Source organism: Anguilla rostrata, chromosome 7 (assembly GCF_018555375.3).
Source record: "Anguilla rostrata isolate EN2019 chromosome 7, ASM1855537v3, whole genome shotgun sequence".
Taxonomy (NCBI): Eukaryota; Metazoa; Chordata; class Actinopteri; order Anguilliformes; family Anguillidae; genus Anguilla; species Anguilla rostrata.
The window spans coordinates 44317390-44337893 of record NC_057939.1 but is presented as its reverse complement, the minus strand read 5'-3'; the positions used below and the strand labels follow the sequence as shown (position 1 = coordinate 44337893).

Genomic DNA, 20504 nt, shown 5'->3' with positions numbered 1-20504 from the left:
GAGAAATTAATCCATGAGTATGGGCGACGTGTGACACTTATGTCCACTAGAGGGCACTGCAAGTCATTTTTGAGATTATCAAGCACACTTACAATAATATTAGCAGATTAGGTGGAATAGTGGGCAAGAACAAACAAAAATAAGATCCTGATGAAGGGCTTAAGATGCTTGTGCATGTAAGCCCCAGGATTGCAATAATAAGCCCTCCTGGGTACAGACTTGCACTATTGCAGGTAAAACCTTATAACACTGAAGATATTTCAGAGACAGATATTGGTTTATTGAATTGAATTGAATTGAATATTTAATTGAATGTCTGCTTTAAATAAATTAGTAAATAAATAAATAATGCTTTGGCTTTGCAACAGACCCAGCCAAAATGAAAATCCAAGCTGACAGATTTTCAATGTTTAATTGATACATTTGATCCATTTTAGGACAACGTTTCAAGCAGATGGCTAATTTGCATGACCTCCATGGTTTTCTCCAGTGCATCAGCATTCTCATTTTCAGGTCCCTGCATTCTACACCCGTGAGAGTGACTGGACTGCTACAGAAATCTAATCTAGGTGTCTGTTGCCATGGCAGCAAGTCCATACTTAACGGGTTATGTGGGCTGTTGCTGGCAAAGCCAGCATTCTCTTTGACTGATGAAGTTAGCCCTTGGAAAAGAAGAGAGACATTTTTTTTTATTCATGTCAAATTAAGACAAAAATGTGTGAAACCCCTTCATTTGTGCCCTGACATAACACAGTCATATCTCTCATTTCGGGCACCCCCAGACAGATGCATAATTAAGACTTCGCTGACAACCCCATGGGGTCGGATTTCAAGAGCTTGATAACTAATGGCCAAATCAAGGTTCAGGGTTCAAAGGTCATTAAAGACACATCTGTTACTGTGTGCATATGTCGGGGGATGGGGGGGGTGTTAGGGGTATTTGCCTGCACATGTTAAGATTTGGAGTTTGAAAGCGAGTTTCCTCAGGTAACTGCTGCACTTAAAAAAAAAAAAAGTATAGCGTTACACCATCTCCACTCAGATGAATCCTTTATTTACATTCTTGCTTGGGAGAAGCTCCAGAGCGATGAAAATCACTGAAGCAAAAACACGGGGTTTGGCTTCCTGGCCATCTGTAACGTCCCCGTGTTGCAAAGGAAGCACACCACGTGCATCATATTACAACTTAACGCTGGCCTGCTAGGCACGTTCTGGATGCCTGACTGTCTGCAGTGCGCTCTGCTGAAACAGAAGGAAACTTACTGTGGAACCCATTTCCTGTCACATCCAGTCTCATCGCATGTAAATGTTTTAATGAACATTATATGTCCACTGTAACATATTCAACAAATCTTGCACACAAGATAAGGCTTATTCATAATGTGCTCGTCATCCCTTTTCTTGCTTTTTTAAGCATTTTGTTCATTAATTCCAATGCAATGGGATTAATATAAATCCTGTGGTTTGTTCAATTAACAATTTTTAGTTAGTAAAACACACACACACACACACAATTCCATTCTATATATTCTGTTTCTGACAGTTTTACTTGGAAAGTGCTTTGAACACAAAGTTTGAAGACCAACTCTCAAAATAAAGTTAATAATAGTAAAGTTTATTTTAATAGCATCCGGTATTTGTACACAGTGGAAATGTCAGCATGGCGGTGGGCAATAAGAAATATGGTCACATTTGGCCATCAAACCTTTATTGGCATGGACATTTTACACAGAAAAAAAGGCAGTTTGTATCCATCCACTGGCATATGAAAGGCAAGGTAGGGCTTTGGTGTCAGAGCAACACCCAACAGCCAGCCAATCCAAAAGCGGCAGTGTCATCAGCCATCAGAATAATTACTTCTACGGGAATTCCTGACAATAATCTTAATAGATTTTCATATATACTTTATTTTTTATATATTCATATATTAATTTATGCACTTTGAACATGCAGTATCCCAGGACCTTTAACTAACAGTGAAAGTCTTTCCACAAAAATTAAACAACTCCTCGGTCCCCGCTTCTTGCTTTGGGAGACCTTAGCTGCACAGCTATTTACACTGAACGCGGACCCCACGCACAGTACTGCAGGTAAGTCACGATGGCAGTCAGCATGTAAACGTTGAGTGAACCTTTAGTCGATTTTAGCTTCTCGCTACAGCTACACCATGATGTAATATTATGTCCGATTCTCCGGGCAGACGGGACGAGTAAAAACCACATCACAATTGTGGGTGAGGGGTGTGGGGTGTCTGTGGAAAGCTATGGGACAAAAGGCCATCACAAGTACACAGACCAGTAAATGACGTTGAAGAACAGGAAGGAGAAGGGGAACAGGGCCCTGGCGTACAGGTCGATGCGTTTGGCGGCCGAGGGGATGACGGGTTTGGGCGGGGGCGGCTTCTTGTTGTTCTTGGCCTGGGACTTGGCCAGGGCGCTGCTGACCTCGATGGGCTTCCCGTAGCAGTCGAAGTTGGACAGCTCGAAGTCCCGCGGCAGCGACCCCACGATGCTGAAGTCGTTGGACCGCAGGTCCGACTTGGACGTGCACACCTTCTTGCACCGGTTCTCGGCCACCTGGGAAACGGAATGAGAGAAGCCGGTCTTGATCGTCACGGCAACGCTGATGGCGGTGGTTGCGATGGGAGTACGAGGAGCTCTGTCACTTGCCAGTGAACCAGTGACTATCATCTAAACTAGCGGCTACACAGTACTACAGAAGAGATATCCCTCATTAAAAACTATTGGTGAGAGCTTTATGCATTGTAGGAAGGACTACTACAGCAGTAAACATCTTTAGCATATGTTAACAGTTATCTTCTTTCGATAATGTACATGTCTTTTGCTCCAATACGCTCACACACCAGTAAGATAACTACTTCTGCAAATGCTTTCAGTGAACTAACAGTCCATCATTTCCTTTAAATGGTAGGCACATGGCAGAACTCGCTTGTAATGAGCTGATGATGAAAATGAATCTGACCGTGTTTCGCTGGCGTGACCGTGCTCTCATCGTGAACAAGCTTTCCAGTGTAAACAGAACTATTTTGGAAAAGCTTCAAAACCGTGAAAGGTGAAAGCTGGTTCACCAAAATACACAGATTCTCCCCAGGATCATATGAACTGTAACGCATGCCTCAAGATGAGCCTGCATGCATTTCCCATGCAGCCCTCCACATTTATGCCACCAGGACCAGAAGCACCAAACCCAGCCACAGATGCAGTGTGGAAACCGCCCAGAGAAAATGGCTGAGCGAGCAGTGGGCACACCCACTCTTCACCCAGTAACACTGACATCTGCTTGCCACTTGAGCCTCCCGGACCACAGAAAGACAAGTCTCCGATGGCCGTAGCCACTAGGCCTTTAATCAAGGGCCTGCACTAGAATTTACACTTCCCACTGTGAGCTCTCTCAGTCACAGATGCCCGGCAGCCTGACAGCACTGCGTTGTCAATCAGAGATTCGAGGTGCAATTAAAAACCGACGCCGACTCCCACCCTGCTGACACACGACTTGCTTTAACATGTTGCGAATGCTGGAGGAAGGTTCCGTCGTGTCAGCCGAAGTGACTCTTCACGTATCTGAGCATTAATATATTCGCAGTGAAGGTGTAGGTCTCCAGCGAATCTGGAGCTGCTTACAGTACATCAGGAAAGGCAAGGTCTGAGGGCACTGTCCGTTTCTGAACAAAGACCTGCGCATTTCAATGGGGATCTGCATCCCTGTTGCTGTTAATATTGTATGTTTTGTGCATTGTTGTACTCTTGTTTCTCCTCCATCGAGGACTATGTCGGAAACAAGTATTCAGTACGCATTTACATGTTTTCATCTGGGTTGTACCCTTGCCTGCACTTTTAATACCACCCAGTCAATCAAAAAAATAAAAAATAAAAAAAAAACCCTCCCCCTTGCTCCTGTTAAGCTAAAAAGTGCTTTCAAACTGTTAATGCATCTAAGCAACCAGCAGTTCTTGCCACATATTGTTGGAGTGGGCTACTATCCTTGAAACAATGCTTGGGCTCATCTGTGAATTGCCTCCCTTCTGAAATTGTTCACTAGGTTGCAGTTACTTTATTCAAACAGCATATTCACTGTGTGCTTGACAATACCAACAGCACAGGGCTTGCATTCTAAAAGAAATTATAAGCCCCAAAACAAGCATTCGTGTAATGGAAATTCAGAGAACACAAGCTGAAGAAAGCTTTAAAGTGAGCTCTGCAGACTGAGTATACAGTACAGTAAACAGATGAGTGTTCTACTCATTGCATTTTCAATAAGGGCTGCACTCGGTATGAACACACAAGAGACGCATTAGGACCCATTTGGTGTCCCATGGGCATCAGTGAAGTCAGTAACTATGGTAACTCATCAGCCAACCGAGGGTGGGGGGGGGGGGGGGTAGTGGCGGCGGGGTGGTTATAAAGTGCTTACATCAGCTTGCAAGAATGATTCAAAACTATAATCACTGCAAACATGGTAGGGGTTAATTATTATATCTCCGTGTTCATATAAAACTTATTTTTGTGCTTGGTCCAAGGTACGTTAAATAACAAAAGCTGGATTTAATAAACAATATAAAATTGTGATAACCGCTATACAGTATACATAAAAAAAATTACCTTGGAAAAATGTCATAAAATATTCAGGCCGCTAAAAAAAAGGCTGTGGCCTTTTGTATAAACATAAGAGCCACCAGAAAGTAGGCCAAGTGTCTCACTTCATTACAAAAATAAAACCATGTAACAGGGAACATTGCGCAGCATAAAAGCAGGAAAATATAGAAAAACTGAAAGACTGTTCAGCAGGGAATTACTCACCTGCTACACGTTGCATAAAGTAAAAAGTAACCAAAAAGTTTACCTCGGAGTAAACATTGCTATTGAATACAACCAACTACACTGGGACCGTCTCCCTATTTTACATAACAGTCTTATAGTACATGCATTCTTTTAAATTTCATGATTATTAATAAACACCAGTTCCTTGCACAAGCATTTTTTGTTCATAAATACTGGTGCAGCATACGTGTATTCATCTGAATATTTGACAAATATATTGATCTCTCCACTGCAGGGGAATGAATGAATCATGCAAATGATCAGCTTCAGTGAGGTTTTGGCCTAAATCATTTTGACGGAAATTATAGGGGTGTTGCCCGTTTCCAAAACTTAACAGAGTTTTCAGAAACTCTGGACAAAAGTATGAAACAAGAACAAGTAAAGAAAGAAAAGAAAGAAAAGGTGAAAGGCCGTTGAAAGGTCAGACAAACCCCAGTGCCTGTTAAATCGTACGTCCCTGTCAGCGACGCAGGACTAAGACATGCCGAGGGGTGTCTAACATGTCGGGAAAAAAAGCCATCTTTGGTATTTTCGGGGAACAAAGCGTGACATTTCCACTCCGAGCGGGGAGTCACGGCGGCGCGCTCGCTGACCTGAAGGGTGCTGACGTGGATGGGCGTTCCCCCCGTCCCGTTGACGGTGTTGTTCTTGGCCGGGGTCTTGCCCTCCGCCTTCTCCCTCCGGGCTATCTTGGCCTTCTCGGCCTCGATCCTCTTGGGGCTGTTGAGCATCACCTGGACGACGGCGTACTCCACCAGCGAGGCGAAGCCGAACAGCAGGCAGGCGATGAGCCAGATGTCGATGGCCTTGACGTACGACACTTTCGGGAGCTCCGAGGCGAGGGACGTGCACTCGGAGGACAGCGACAGCACCGAGAGGATTCCTGGAGAGGGGAAAGGCCCGGGCTCAGCCAAACTTCCCCACGGATGAAGGACAACCGTCGCCTCACAGAAGGCCCTGCTCTGGTTGCAGTGTAATACCACAGATGTTAAAGCTGACACAACTTTTCTACGCCAGTGTTTATCAGTTATTATTAAAAATATATCACAAGGTTAAAAATCATTTAAATGCAACAAAGAGAACAGGTTGTCCAGATGTATGTCACATGCATAATGGCTCGGTGTTCAACATAAATTCCAGTGAGAGTGCACACACCATGGTGAAGCTGACCATACCTTTTAAATGATAATGAATAAGATAAAAGACTGCTTTGCTACATAAATAATTCACCGTTTTCACAGTATCTCACTGTAGAATATTCATTTAGAATGTTGCCTAAACCTAAATGTTTAAAATCAAGATCCTTACTTCATGTACAGCGATTACATAACTGACAGAGGTATCCAGGCGCTAATCCTTTAACGCAGACAGCAAAACGTCTCTTACATAACACGAGGAAGGTGCCTGCCAGCACTCAGAAGCTTAGCACCTTCCCTGGCATGAGATGCTTCAATGGTGAATAAAACATGAGAGGAACGTGTGCACACATGCACGCACACGTCACATGCATACTTAGTGCATGGACATGTGCAGCACACACAAATGCACACACATACAGTCATGTGCCACAGACATTTCTCTCACTCACTTACACTCTCTCTCTCTGTCTCTCTCTCACACACACACACACACACACAGACAGGCAACACACCCATGGACAGGAGGCGACTGACCTGAGATCAGGCCATTAGCTCAGATGCCATGAGGGCCTCCTGCAGGCCTGGGATGACACTGGACGGGAACAGGACAAAACAGGACACAGGACAATGTGGAAGACGTATGGCGGTGGTGGTGGTGGTGGTGGTGGGATGGAAGTGGGTGGTCCTTCCCAGATGGGGGCGTGGTTGACAGTAATGGCAACGTGCAGACTGCCCCACCCCTGCCCCCCCCGGAGGTGTGAGGGTGAGGGCGAGTGTACCCAGCGGGACTCTGGCTGCACTGGCATCCGGGTTGATCCAGAAAGACAGCCAGGACAGGACCACGATCAGCAGGGTGGGGGCATAGACGCCCATCATGTAGAATCCCACCTGTCGCCTCAGGGTGAAGATCACCTCCACGCAGGTGTAGTACCCTGGGGAGAGCCAGGCAGGAATGAGACAGAGCCCCAGATTTATCATTACCCTTCACAAATGTGGTGCCATTCAGTGTAGGAGAGATTCAATGTGTGGCCTGATGTAGTGTGTGTATCCGCCTGGTAAGCATTCATTAACCGGCTTATCTGATCAAGTGATGGGGGGCTACGTTTTAATGATAGCTACACATGTCCATATTAATGATAGTGCGAGACAGAGCACCTGTCTCACACTTTACCCAACAGATTAAGGAGGAGGGCACCAAAAACCTCAAACGAAAGTGCTACATCACCAAATGACTGTTCTAAACCCCCAATTCTTTTTTGCAGACAAGTGCTTTGTTTGAGAAGCTTTTTGTCAGCTACTGAACAAAGACTGTCGCCGGCGGCGTTTTTAATTTAGTCAGTTCCACGATGCGCTCCTTAATTGGCTTTATGAAAAAGCGTGGTGTTCTTACACCCCAACAGCCGTTCTTCCGCCTTATCTGCCAGGGATGACTTAACTTTGTTTTTTCCTCTACACAACCTTTTCCTTGCCATTTCCTTCCACTGCCTTGATATCATACTCAGAGTAAGGAGAGGGTGTTGTTATCATTATCAGAGTAAGGAGAGGGTGTTGTTATCATTATCAGAGTAAGGAGAGGGTGTTGTTATCATTATCAGAGTAAAGAGCAGGGCGATGTTATCATTATCAGAGTAAGGAGAGAGTGTTGTTATCATTGTCAGAGTAAGGAGAGGGTGTTGTTATCACTATCAGAGTAAGGAGCAAGGTGTTGTTAAAAACATAACATAACATTAGGGCTAGACAATGTGCTCCTGCACAACAACCATACGTTTTGGTTTGATGCAAACCAATCTTTCGATTGCTGTTGTTTGGTGACAAGTGCATATGTTTTTGGTAAGCAGCTGTAAGTCTCTTTTTAAGCTTTAATGTAATGGACCTTCTGGTGAGTCTCTAAATCTGTTGCAAAAATGTGCAGCGCATCAATGATCAGTGTCCAGATGTTTCTCTAAAAGCTGGTGGTTAGTAAGTTTCCCTGCAGGAACAGGTTGCAAGTGCCCAAGGGCTCATCTTTGAAAAGCATATGGTAGAGCAACACTGTATGCTGCCTTTATGGCTCTTATAACTGTCTGACAGAAAGGAAAATGCAACCTGTCGATTGTACAAAAATAACACCAAAAACACGGTGACTCATAAACCTAGGCATACTAACATAGACTAGACAGAATGCTGCCTCCATTTTGTGCTGAAATAAATCTGAGGCGGAATCTAAAATGCAGTCCAGCACTGCTTGTGGTCATGATGCACAAGAAAATGGCAACTCTTGGGATTTCTGTTGCCATGCTTTCTCATAAATGAATAATGCATTGCAATACAGTATGCATTGCTTTTTTCGATACGCTTGATCAAGTAATTATTTAAACACATTTCTTTCTCATAAATGAAAAAGCAGTCAAATGTATGAGATAAGCAATTGGAAAATCTGCAAAAAATTGACAGGAAATCATGGTTGTGAACTCCATCCGAACACTCAAAATAGAAGGATAAACTGCATACCAGTTCCTTTGTAGTATTTGGTACAGTTTCCATATTCAATATCCTCCTGTTTAATGTCAAACTGGGGAAGTGCAATCTCCTCCATCTGCACAGGGTCCGATGACTGCCACATGAACTGCAGGTCATCGGTGGTGTAGCCAACTGAAATTGCACACGTGCATGCACACACACATACACACGTACACGCACATGCACACACACACACAAACAAAACATAGAAACACATGAAGACACACACGCACACACAGGCAGACGCACACACACGCACGCAAACACAGCATGTCAGATGTCAGCATAATTCACTATAAATTTGCACCACAGACAAATCCAAGGACATCAAAGAAAAATGTAAAATGAACAGCAGTTCCATACCATTTACATGGCATTATAAAATCATTTTCATTTCAACAAGGACTCTCATCAAACATGCTGCACAACATGAAATGAACTGAATTTGGACCACGAACACTGCCTTTTTTCAAAGCCCAGAGGACATAAAGTCTGAAGGTTTGTTAACTTGATAATATTCACATACAGCTCTCCAGTTGCATCTTGCATCTCTGCGTGTCCATGGGAAACAGGGTGAGGTCAAGAGGGCAGGAAAGTGTCACAGATAGTCTGGAACAGAACAGAAATTACAGAGCCACATCATTTCTGAGCAAATCTTATTCCAGTGTTCAACTCCTCTTCTCCATGCCAGAAAAATAAGACATTTGCTTCATCTGTTTTACATTTGTTTTCCTGAGAGAAATACATATCTTCTCTAAACCCTGTTTGGGTCTGAGGTAACATCATTGATAGTTAATATCAATTATATACACCAAGTATAAAATAAGCATATGGTATTTTCTTAAAGTCCTGTAACATGCTTTTAATTCAATAGGAATATACAATGTCAGATATTGTATGATGTAATATATTATCTCAAACTGCCCATCATAACACTTGTGTTCCATCATAACACATTCAAATATTATTTTTAATTCAAATAAAAATTATTATTAATTTTTTGGCTAAATAGTGATTCATCATGCACTGGTTTTAAAAAATAAAATAAAATAAAATTTTACACAATACCTGCTTTGTGCTAATAAACTATGGCTAGTATCCTTTATTAAGCTAGGGAACCACTATCGCTACGTCATGTGTTTTTATGTCTGGATGACATGTCATCCACATGAATGGATGAAGTAAGGTAAACAAGCTAAACAACAGTCTCTCCTTTCAGCTGCTGCGTGGCTGGGGCCCTTTGCATAATAGTGGAGCCGAAGAGACAGGCGAGAGGGAATCTTACCTCGTTCTAAGTTTTCTGATCCTCAAAAAGGTCCAGTAGTGCACTTCAAATTCAAAGAACACTAATATGATTTTTGCAGGTACTGTATCAACTAGATCTTTGATTTGTTTCTTTTATTTATTTTACAGGCAAAAAGAAAAAAGAAAAAATGGGAACACCATATCCCAGTTTTTGGTCATAAAGCCTAACTGGGATATTCAAGTTGCCCAATAGCATCGCGGCGCCTTGCAATGGTATAAGCAAAATCTGTCAACAGTAGTCGTATGATTTTTAAAAATCAATTATTAAAGACAGCATTAAACTGCAATGCTCAGCTTATTGTTGCTTCCTTTTTCAGTTCATTAGCATGCAGAGAACAGCAACCAATGAAATTTCGTATGTAATTAGTACTGTTAGACATAATGACAGCATGGGACTATAGCTGGAGTTGCAGACAGATTCTAAGGCAATTCGAGGGGTAGGACACATGCTTCATGACAGACTGGCTGCCACTATTTTTTGCGTGTTCAATGCATAGTGACAATCAAATGATGAAGGACTGTCAAAAAACCATAACCGCAGACCAAAATATTTTTAAGAGACAATGCGTTCGGAAACTCTTTGGGAAATAGATATACATACAGCAATCTATTTTTAAAAATTTTGAGATGGGAAAATAGATTTCAAAATATATATCAAAATAGATTTCCAGACAAACCTTTGTGCATTTGGTCAATACTGGGAAGTACACATCAATGTATTTATTGCATATCGAGCTGCACGAATTAAAAATTTTTTTTGTTCATTTCGGATTTTAAATAGCAGCAAATTGCCCACCTGTCTTAGATGAAAGAAGCAGGTGGTCTTTTTACCGTTTCATTTTCTGAATCACCTTCATGGCATGCAAATGTAGAAGTAAAGCAGTTCCAGCAAGTAATTGGATGGTTGCGGTAACATTAGAAAAGCCCTGGCCACTGATGCTTCCAATGACGGGTAAAATGATCGTACAGAAAGGAGTCAGCCCACATCGCCACGAGAAAGCAGCCAAACTGAGAGCGATGCAAACGAAACACCAAAATCCCATGACCTTCTTACATCAAACGCACAGCATCTTTTACTCAACGCGAGTAAAAACCTAAAAAGAAGATTTTTTTGGACTTAGAGAGGGAAAAGGACGAAAGCTACAAGCAGACAGTTGCAGTATAGACAGAAGCATGTAGAACATCACTGACCAAAAGGTAAATGAAAATGATTACTGACTTACTTTAGTCTATTTGTACAGTATCTATAACATCATTACAATCAACAGGACAAATAAGCTTATTTTCTTTTGTAAATCAGTCATTTAGCAAACCAACACTAATTGCAAAAGTAGAAAAAGCCATTTCAGGGAATTGTTAACACATACTATGCTTACTGCATTAGAATGCACATATTTAAACTGGTTTACAAAATTAAGCTGTCAATTTAACCATGTTCTTCTGCGTTATGCTGACTGGCCAAATTTTTTTCAAAACAATTGACAGAATGCATACACCCACAAACATTAAATAGGGGATAACATAATCCCCCCTAAACCTACTGCCATGTCTTTATAAGGCAGTATTTAATTCTCTTAACTTGGCACTTTTTTTTCTCATTTGAGTCTGTTAATAGACTACAGCATATACATATTAGTGGCATGACTGTTAGTGACATAATACCTACGTGTTAATTTTATTAAGAAGATATCACTGTTTAATTGTGGGAAAACACAGATTGGCTCGGCGGCTACTTGGCATGCTGCCACCTTATCACTGCTCTTAGATGAGACACGACAAGGCCTTGGCATTTGGCAGGACAGTGAGCGTGGGAACAAAGAGACCGAAGCTCATATTATCGCATCCCAGATAATCTGGTGGTGTAAATGAAAGCCTCTTCGACAACCGACAGAGTGACAGTCTTCAAACACCATTCCGAAACCACGAGGAGCTAGACCCAGCAATGTGCTGCTCACAACTGCACAACAGCAAACAGGCAGTGGTACAGATGAAAAAGAAATTGTAAATTTAATAAATGATAAATGTTGACGGTTCAGGAAAAAATTCTCCCTTTGGTGTGATTGCGAGTGGGTTTGAGGTTCAACCAAAGATTTGAGTCTGCTTGATTGATTTTGTCTAACCTGAGATTTATGCCATAAAATGTCGCCACACACAGTTAACACTTATGTTGCTGATATTTCTATACAACTGCTATATCCATTGCTGACGTAATCCAAAACGAAGCAACTGGCTCAGTCACTCATGGTTGCTCATGGAGCAGGGGAGTCAGTGACCATATTGAATCTCAAATTCACCTCTTATTACTCCTAGCCCCCAGGCATTGAACAACACTACCCAGAGGGCCCTGGTCTAATCAGACAGGAAGCACATAGATTGCAAATTAAGTATTTGTGACATCATCAGCATAGCGAATCATTTCGTCCCTACGGCGCTGCTTCACTGTGTACAGTGTACACTGTGTTCATCTTCATGTTATATTTAGTATGGAACTGTACTGTTGCTTTAATTGCTGTTTTGACGTTCATGTGTTTGTGCATCATGCACCATGAGCTGACCTACGCAAGGGTATCTCTGAAATGCCCCCGTAAAACACCAGCGATGGGTTCAGGGAGCTGCACAGCGACAGATCCTGGGGCGTACCTCATGCTGATGAGCACGTCGCCGTTGCGGAAGATGAAGAGCAGGATGTTCTCCTGCGTGACGTCATGGAAGTTGGCGCTCTTCTCATTGGCGAAGAACAGGTCGGGTTTCCAGAGGCATTTGAACATCTTGGGGTCGACGGTGAGGGCGTCCGACTTGAACTCGGTGGGCAGCCTGAGCCTGGGGTCGTTCCACCGCTGCCTCAGGAAGATGTTCACCCTGTAATCCTGATCAAAGGGAGGAAAGTGACCAAAGGACCAGCGCGCTGTCATTTAGATCCAACATGGCCGAATGCATGCATAGATCCCTACAGCTAACTATTACATTACATTACAGGCATTTAGCAGACGCTCTTATCCAGAGCAACTTACACAACACTTACATAGCAGTTACATTGCATCCATTTATACAGCTGGATATATACTGAAGCAATGCAGGTTAAGTACCTTGCTCAAGGGTACAATGGCAGTGTCCTACCCGAGAATCAAACCAGTAACCTCTGGTTTCAAGACCAGTTCCTTACCCATTATACTACACTGCTGCCTAACTGTACAGGGCCTTGCTGGTCAGTCTGTGTGAATGTTACATTCACAGACTTGTCTGGGACTCCATGTTACTGCATGTTGCTCCATGTATCTTCCAAATGCTATGACAGGCCGCTTCATGTTTCTGATGGTTCAAAGGTCACACGCACACCTAAACAGGGGAAGTGCACCTCCAAGAGCGGCCACCATTGCCACTAATTAGGCGAGGTTTTCCCCTCTTGTTTTTGTGACCCAGGTCCCCCCTGAAGCAGCCCGGCTGTCTTCTCACGCGACGCGACTTGTCAAACACGTCTGACTACACAGCGACCGAGGGGCAGAGATGGGCTATTAGCATGAAACCTAAGGGTGTGGGAAATGTCAAACAATCCCCGGAACTGCTGCAGCTGTGCGAAGCTACCTCCCTGAATGGCTGCTGCTCTCCAAACGCTGGACTCGCTTGTAACAAAATCTGATTGTTATTTCTTGCACAGACAAAAGACTATTCTAAATGCAGCTTGATCAGTAAGCAGAACTGATGCCTAATTTTGTATATACTATATACTGTAGTCACAGGTACTGGAAGCATTTCCCTTAGATAGTGAATGCCTATGATACAGATCAGCGGACGACATTCTATTTGACACTATCGAGACTCATTGATGGTTAGCTTTCAAAAAGGCAACAGGGACAAATATGAATGTCTCTCTTGTACCATGCTTCACAGATACCACAAGGCAGCACAATCTCTATTGATTTTTCGTCCTTGTGCCAGTACTGGAGGGGTGTGTGTAATCATTCCCTCCGAGTCTTGGTGATTAACCGTCAAATGGCAGAAGGCAATCAAAGAAGGAATATTTAAACAGGCAGAGACCTGTAGAGGATGCTAATGATTTATTGCACAATCAACACAAAATTAATTAGGCCCTTCTGGGAAATGGTGCAAACTGAGCAAAGACACAGAGTAAAACAGCATACCTGCCCTTTCAGAGTGTTTGGTTAGGGTATAAGTTGTCAGGGACGTTGCCATTTGAGTGACTGTTGCTCTATGTGCCAAAAAACAAAGGCAGGGCTCCAAGTCTGCTGAGCCAAGGACAAGCACTTTCATGACAGGTAGGTATCAGTGTGGCAGTGGTATTACTCTTGTTTTTGTTGATGATGTTATTGTTTTTAATATTTATAATTATATGCCTGTACTGATCTCATTATTATTATTATTATTATTATTATTATTATAGTAGCAGTAGTATTTTCTCTTCTCTCCCAGTTTGGAACGCTTGTAGTAATCTGTGCCAGAATCTTCCATCAGTTCACTCTGAAATGCTCTGCTTCACTTCAATCTGCAATGTACTGTACATAAGTTATTGCTGCCAAGAACCTCCCATCTACCACAGGTAAGACACTCAGAAGTCCCTGTCGCACAAGCGGGAAATAACCCGCAGAGAGAAAATCCTCCCTTCCCAGGGAAGCCGTCAGCCAATTAGGCATCACCACATGGGTCTTCAGGCAACAATCTGTGCTGAGGTGGTCAGGGTTTAATCTGGATACTGGCCACATCACTTCCTCAGCTTCTCACACCACCAGGGAGCCTGTATTACTTCAACTTGTATTTAATTACAGACAATACCATTCATAGTGACTTACACATTTCTTAGAATACAACTATCCATTTATTCAGTTGTATTTGCATGGAACAAATGTGGAGACTGAACCCTGCTACCATAAGGTCATGAGTCAAATTAAAACTACACAACACTACTGTCCAGTGTATTCTGCATTCAGGGTGTATGTTGTTATAGTTCCACATTGTGAAAGTTTCTTCTGTCTGTGGCAACACAGGATGCGCATTAGTAATCCCTCTCAAAGGATACGTTTTCAATAGAAGCAAAACATAAAAGCCATCGAAGGCCTTATCATAACTGTCACCGTTCATAAAACAAAGTCACTTGGACTCATTCACAGTGGTTTCAATCTGTGCACAGCAGGAACATCCACTAATCCCCAAAGCAACTAGCATCCCCTACCAAGACCTGCATACTGCGACCATAAACTGAAAATTGCCTGCAAATGAATTAATTCCATAAGAATCACCAAGTCACCCTTATGATATCAATTATGATGCTGGCACCACAAAGTGGTGACTCACATTAAAGAGCTTTCATGAGAAATTTGACTGTAATGGTCAATAACCAATAGGGGAAGCATTTTTGTACAAGTAAAAATTTTACTTATTATTTCTACTAATTCAGTGTCCGAGTAAGCAAAATACTGCACTGTTGAAATTGCTGAGAGACAATAATGTCACATGAGAAATCCCTTGAAATCTCACAGGGGACTTTTTGTTCCATAAAATTGCTCTGATACAGATCAAGTTTTTGAAAAAGCGAGAGATGATCGTGCATATGTGAGTTTGCTTACCATAGTAGTCTCCTGGATAGACCCAAAGCTGTTTATGAAGATATTCACTTTGTCCTCCACGGGAATACCTACAATGGGGAATGTGAAAAACGTCAGCTGTGTGAGACCATCTTGCATGGCTGTATTTGGAGATAGCGTGGACCACTACCCACATCCATTGCACAACTAATAAAAAACAACGCACGTTCATAACAACACTTTTTTCTAAAGCGTTAATAATTGGCTTTATTAGACTCCATTCACAAAACAGGAAAACAGGAACAGCAGTAAGATTTCTGCTTTTGTGTGACAAATTTGAGCATGTAAGCAATTTTCCTTATAAAGAAAACAGAATTATAAAAAAGAACCTTGCAATTCCAATTTCAATGACTCCCACATTTCCAGGTTAAAGAACAATGTGGCTGCACCTGATTGGCCAAAATCTAAAACTATTCATTATGCGGCAAGACATGCATACAAGGCACGTGTTAGAAGGTAGAGCATGTAATGGTGCACTGGTATGGTCATAGAAATGCTAGTTTCATGCCACAGAGCAAGAGACCAGATCAGACAGCCCTTCCCTCCAATGTGAACTGAACACATCTAAACTCTGCACAGAGGACTAATTCAAGTCCACAAGAAGCACGCAGCGCCATCGTCAAAACCTGCCTTTGAAGTTTGGCCGAATTCTCGGGTCGTAGGTGACCAGCAACCTGTTCAAGATGTTGCTTGTCGAATTTGCAGGAACCCGGGCGAGGTCCTCGGAAGACAGCTGACTGTGTGGCAAAAGAGTAAAACCATAAATTATGCGACACGTGAAAATACAGTAGCTAAAGGATAGGCTAAAAGCAAACAGCATGAGGCAGCTTAGAGCAAAAGATGGGAGTAAACAGGAAAGATTATAGCATCTTATCCTAATGTGAAAAGCATTCAGGGGCAATTCATTGTTTCTTTTTTTGTATTACTAACTGAAAAGACAGCTTAGATTTCCATACTGGAGTGCTAATATATAAAATAACAATAATAATGTCTTGAAGAATGCTGATGAAAAAGACTTGCCAGCACTTCTGAGTAAAAAAAATGTCCAAAAAGGTAGCAGTCTAGCCCTCATTCAGGGCTCTGCAATGGAATTCAGGAAAGTGCTGCTTTAAACATAATTGAGTAAACGTTATCACACTTATAGCATGAGAGTACCCATTCATCTAAAGTCAATGTATGCATTGTAACGGTATTTCTTCTCAAAAGGGAAGACTGGAATATACTACGTGTATCTTCATAGCATTTGAATATGAACCATAAACTGAATATAACGAATGCTACATAAGTAATTTGGGTGGAGACAGTAGGACTTACGAGGGGCAGTAGACCTGTTTTCCTTTCTTCTTCCCCTTCTTGGCAGATTTTTCTTTGCTGGACACCTCAGTCATCCACAATGATAACACAAGGAACAGGAAGGCCAGTTTTACCGTACTCATCTTTGAACAGATCAGACCACAACCCTGAAAAAGATGGAAATATTATAGTGAGCTACAAGTTATAAATGCTTGACTTCATGGATCCCCCCCACACTGTGAATCCATATTCAACTGTAGGTCAACTGCATTAGCAACTTACAAATATTCAGACAATACAATGTCAATTTGTATTTCTGTCTTCTTGTTTCATTTTACATATTTGCATGCATGCCTCATCTTCACTAGAGCTTGAATTAGGCCTACTGTAGATCTGCTAAATACCTTTTGCTTACTGAGTTATAACGACAGGACATGTAGTAACATGTGGGTCTCTCCATCAAAATTCAACCAAGATTTATGACTTTTAGCTCTGATGGAATATTTAAAAATACTAGTACTGAAATTGCATCCCTACATAACTATGTATGCATTTCTTGTTTTGTACATTTTTTGTTTGACACGCAACTTACAGTATGATTAGCCAAGAGGGACAGAGGAAGAAATGCCCTGTTAATTCACCCGATTTGTACTTGGGTGTGGCTTTTCTAAAATAATTCAACTACTTAGTATTTGTCTGTCTAGTGTTTGGGACATAAAAAAAAACAAAGTATGCCCTCCTCTGCTGTAGTAAGTCCAATATGAATTATTTAATCCAGATTTGCACAATGAATTTCTTAATTCATATTTTATTTATTAATTGCTTTAATTGATTAAACATTTTTGGGGTCCATAGAAATGTATGCTCTTTTAGAGCTGTAAAAAAATAGGTTCTCCTCTACAGTGTGTGTTAAGGTGAACAATTCCAGGGCTTTCCACAGACAATGGAAACACGGCAAATTATCACATGCATTTGTTCCAGCAGGAACACTGTCCAAACACTGACTCTGTGTAACACACACAATCTTTAAGCGGCTTGTGTCAGCCACTGAGAAACAAGCACCGGATTAGCTAAACTATTTTGTTTGATGTCCGTGATGACCTGTCAGTCACCAATTTCAGGTCAACAGCACTGCCATAACTGGCTAATAGCCAGCCAATCAGAGATTAGCCTGAAACCTCTCTTGCTCAGGCACTGTAGGATGAAGCGGAATCTGCAGCTGTATGGCTTGGCCTTCGCAAATGGAAAGAGTGAGGCCATGGATCACTGAGTAGTTCAAGGTGGTTTGCTTGATCTTGGGGGATATAAAAAAAAAAATAATAAAAGCACGCTATTTGACTGAATTTTTGTTCAGTGCATCTCTAGAAAACTGGATTCTAGGTGCAATAATGTACTCATACAAGCAGATGCTTATGTAGGTAACTGTACATACATTTTATCATTGCATAATGAACAAAAAAAAAACCATATACTCCACTGTCCTTTTTTAATAAACTCTATTGATGTTACTGTAGCTGGACTGTAGGTAGTAATTAGAGTTCCCATTACTGACAGTTCTTAACAACCATCTAATCTTGGGGAATGTTTATAATGGAGTGGCTCTGCACACAGTTTTTCTGACAATCATGGCAAGGTAAATAGTGGTGGCAGTGAATGCGGGATAAAGCCATCAGTGGTCACAGATCCCTTTCTGTATTACCACAAATGCTGAAATAAAAATTTGCCAATCGTTAACGAAATCATTCGTGCATGACTTTGCCGTATGTCTATTGATCACACCTGGGGTCTATCAGCTCCATAACCACTCACATAATGAAGACAAAATACAGTCAAATATAGTTGTCAAAAATCAGGAGTGTGTACAACAACTGCAGCTAGCAAACACCACTCTGACCAGGAAACCACAGCACCTCATTACAGTGCCAATTTTATAAATACTTTCATGGGCAACATGTCATGTTCATTTTTAGATATACGGTATCTATCATTCTTTTCTGATAGTTTGAATTGTGTACATAGCTTACCAAGTTTCATATTAGCACTTACTTCTCAGATAAGTACCTCCTGTTCAAATGTGGCTCTTTTTCATCCGCAAGTCATAATCACAAATATAAAAGTCACCCAACCGAATGTGAATTGAAGATGAAAATCACTTTTGTCGACTGATTTCACTTCAGATCTTAACTAGTCAAACAGCAATTTATGATGTCTTTAAAACAGTACATTTTCAGCCTTCCCCAATGGCAAATTACCCTCAGAGATAAGAGGTAAGAGTGGCAAACTTTGACTCTTTGCTAGGCCCCTAACAAGTGTTGTTTTCCAGAACACTGAAATGTTAAATGATGTCCCATGGAAGTCAGAATTCTAAGCAAAGACCAATTGTACTCACATGCAAGACCAAACCATACTATGGAACACAAATCCAGCACTGCCAAGCAAGGGACCAAGGCCTCCAAGCTACTATCTCACCTACAGTAAATGTCCAAATGCTGGTGACATTCATTCCTCACCTACTCCATTGAACAAGACAAAATATGAGCACTCTACTCTCCATGGTACGACTCTAGTTTTATGAATGCAAATAAAATTTCCAACTCTTCTTGCTTCTCTGGAGTTTTCCAAAAAGCAATATTGTATGCTGAGAGAAAAGGACACACAAATTTATGGATATATCTTGAAGGCGGTACTTGGTTGCAAACTGGAGAAATGTGTCCTTCCAGCATTAAAGATCACAGACAATATTAACCTCAAACCAACCTATTAGCATAGCGTGTACGTATCGCATCATTACTGTATGCACATTCAAACTGCAGGCACGTCCTCCATCTTCCGTATCAATTGCTGCATTTAATACAGTGATATTATTGACTTTCTCGTCCACAACAATAAACATAGCAGAAAGACAGCCAGAGGACGCATAAAGCCCCGGAATACTTAATTGAAAGCAACAAAAAACAAAAACAAACAACAGCCCTTACAATTTGCCGTCAGCGGGATCCTCTGCAGAGGTTGGAGCAGGGAGGGGGTGGGGGAGAAACACAGAAACAGCATCCACCATGCTGTGAGGGGGGGTTGGGGTTATTCGCGTAATGCAAAAAGAAAATACCATTAAGGGTACCCTACAAGTCGCGACAGTGCGTGACAAGCATCCCTGACATGCGACAGTTCAAAACACTAAAATAATAGGCATGATCACTTACCATTAAATTGCAGTTCTTTTAAGAATGGACCACCTTGCTCTGGAGAATTGACCGTAAATACACTCAATACAGCTGATTGTGCAAATAGTACAACGCCTTCATGCCGCTTTCTTTCCTTTTCATTATTCTCTCCCTTCACTATCGTTCACTTCAGCGAATCATAACACAGCTCAGTTTCAAACACATTTTTCCTACGCGCTCTCTATTTAAATTCGATTCAGTCCAAATTAGGCAGCAACATGTATTGCAGTCCTTTTGCGCTAACCTCAGGATGCCCAAGATGGATGCTGCGTGTGTACCTGTCGTGTGACATGCGCGGTAGTGCGCTGCACAGCAACCGGCTTCATCACTGCCCCAGAGCAGTGAGAAGCCGAGCCACGCTCTCTGGGTCGTAAACAGGGATTCATGTGAAAACGAAATTACTCTATGCTTTCTTTTTCGTGCATGTGTGAAATAGACACAATAGATACATCATATCCCCAATTGTTACAGGTTTGGTAGTAGGCTATCTGTTAGATCCTGCGTCAACGTCCATATTATTTAGATCTAAAGAATTCAAGTGATGAAAGCACATCTAAGTTGCTGAGTTAAAAAAGGTAATCGATATAGTTTAAAAAAAATAAATCGCACACT

The 20504-nt window shown here is 41.8% G+C and overlaps 1 protein-coding gene across 1 annotated transcript; it reads right to left on the bottom strand.

Moving 5' to 3' along the window:
* Positions 1-1594: 1594 nt before the first annotated feature.
* glrbb (glycine receptor, beta b) lies at positions 1595-20190 on the bottom strand. The gene is made up of 10 exons (XM_064344564.1): positions 19872-20190; positions 16693-16838; positions 16009-16115; positions 15361-15428; positions 12422-12648; positions 9003-9085; positions 8468-8608; positions 6757-6909; positions 5432-5721; positions 1595-2576 (listed from the first exon to the last, which is right to left on the bottom strand). The coding sequence occupies exons 1-10, from the start codon at positions 19872-19874 to the stop codon at positions 2280-2282; spliced, it is 1515 nt and encodes a 504-aa protein (XP_064200634.1). The 5' UTR covers positions 19875-20190; the 3' UTR covers positions 1595-2279.
* Between the last annotated feature and the right edge of the window lie 314 nt (positions 20191-20504).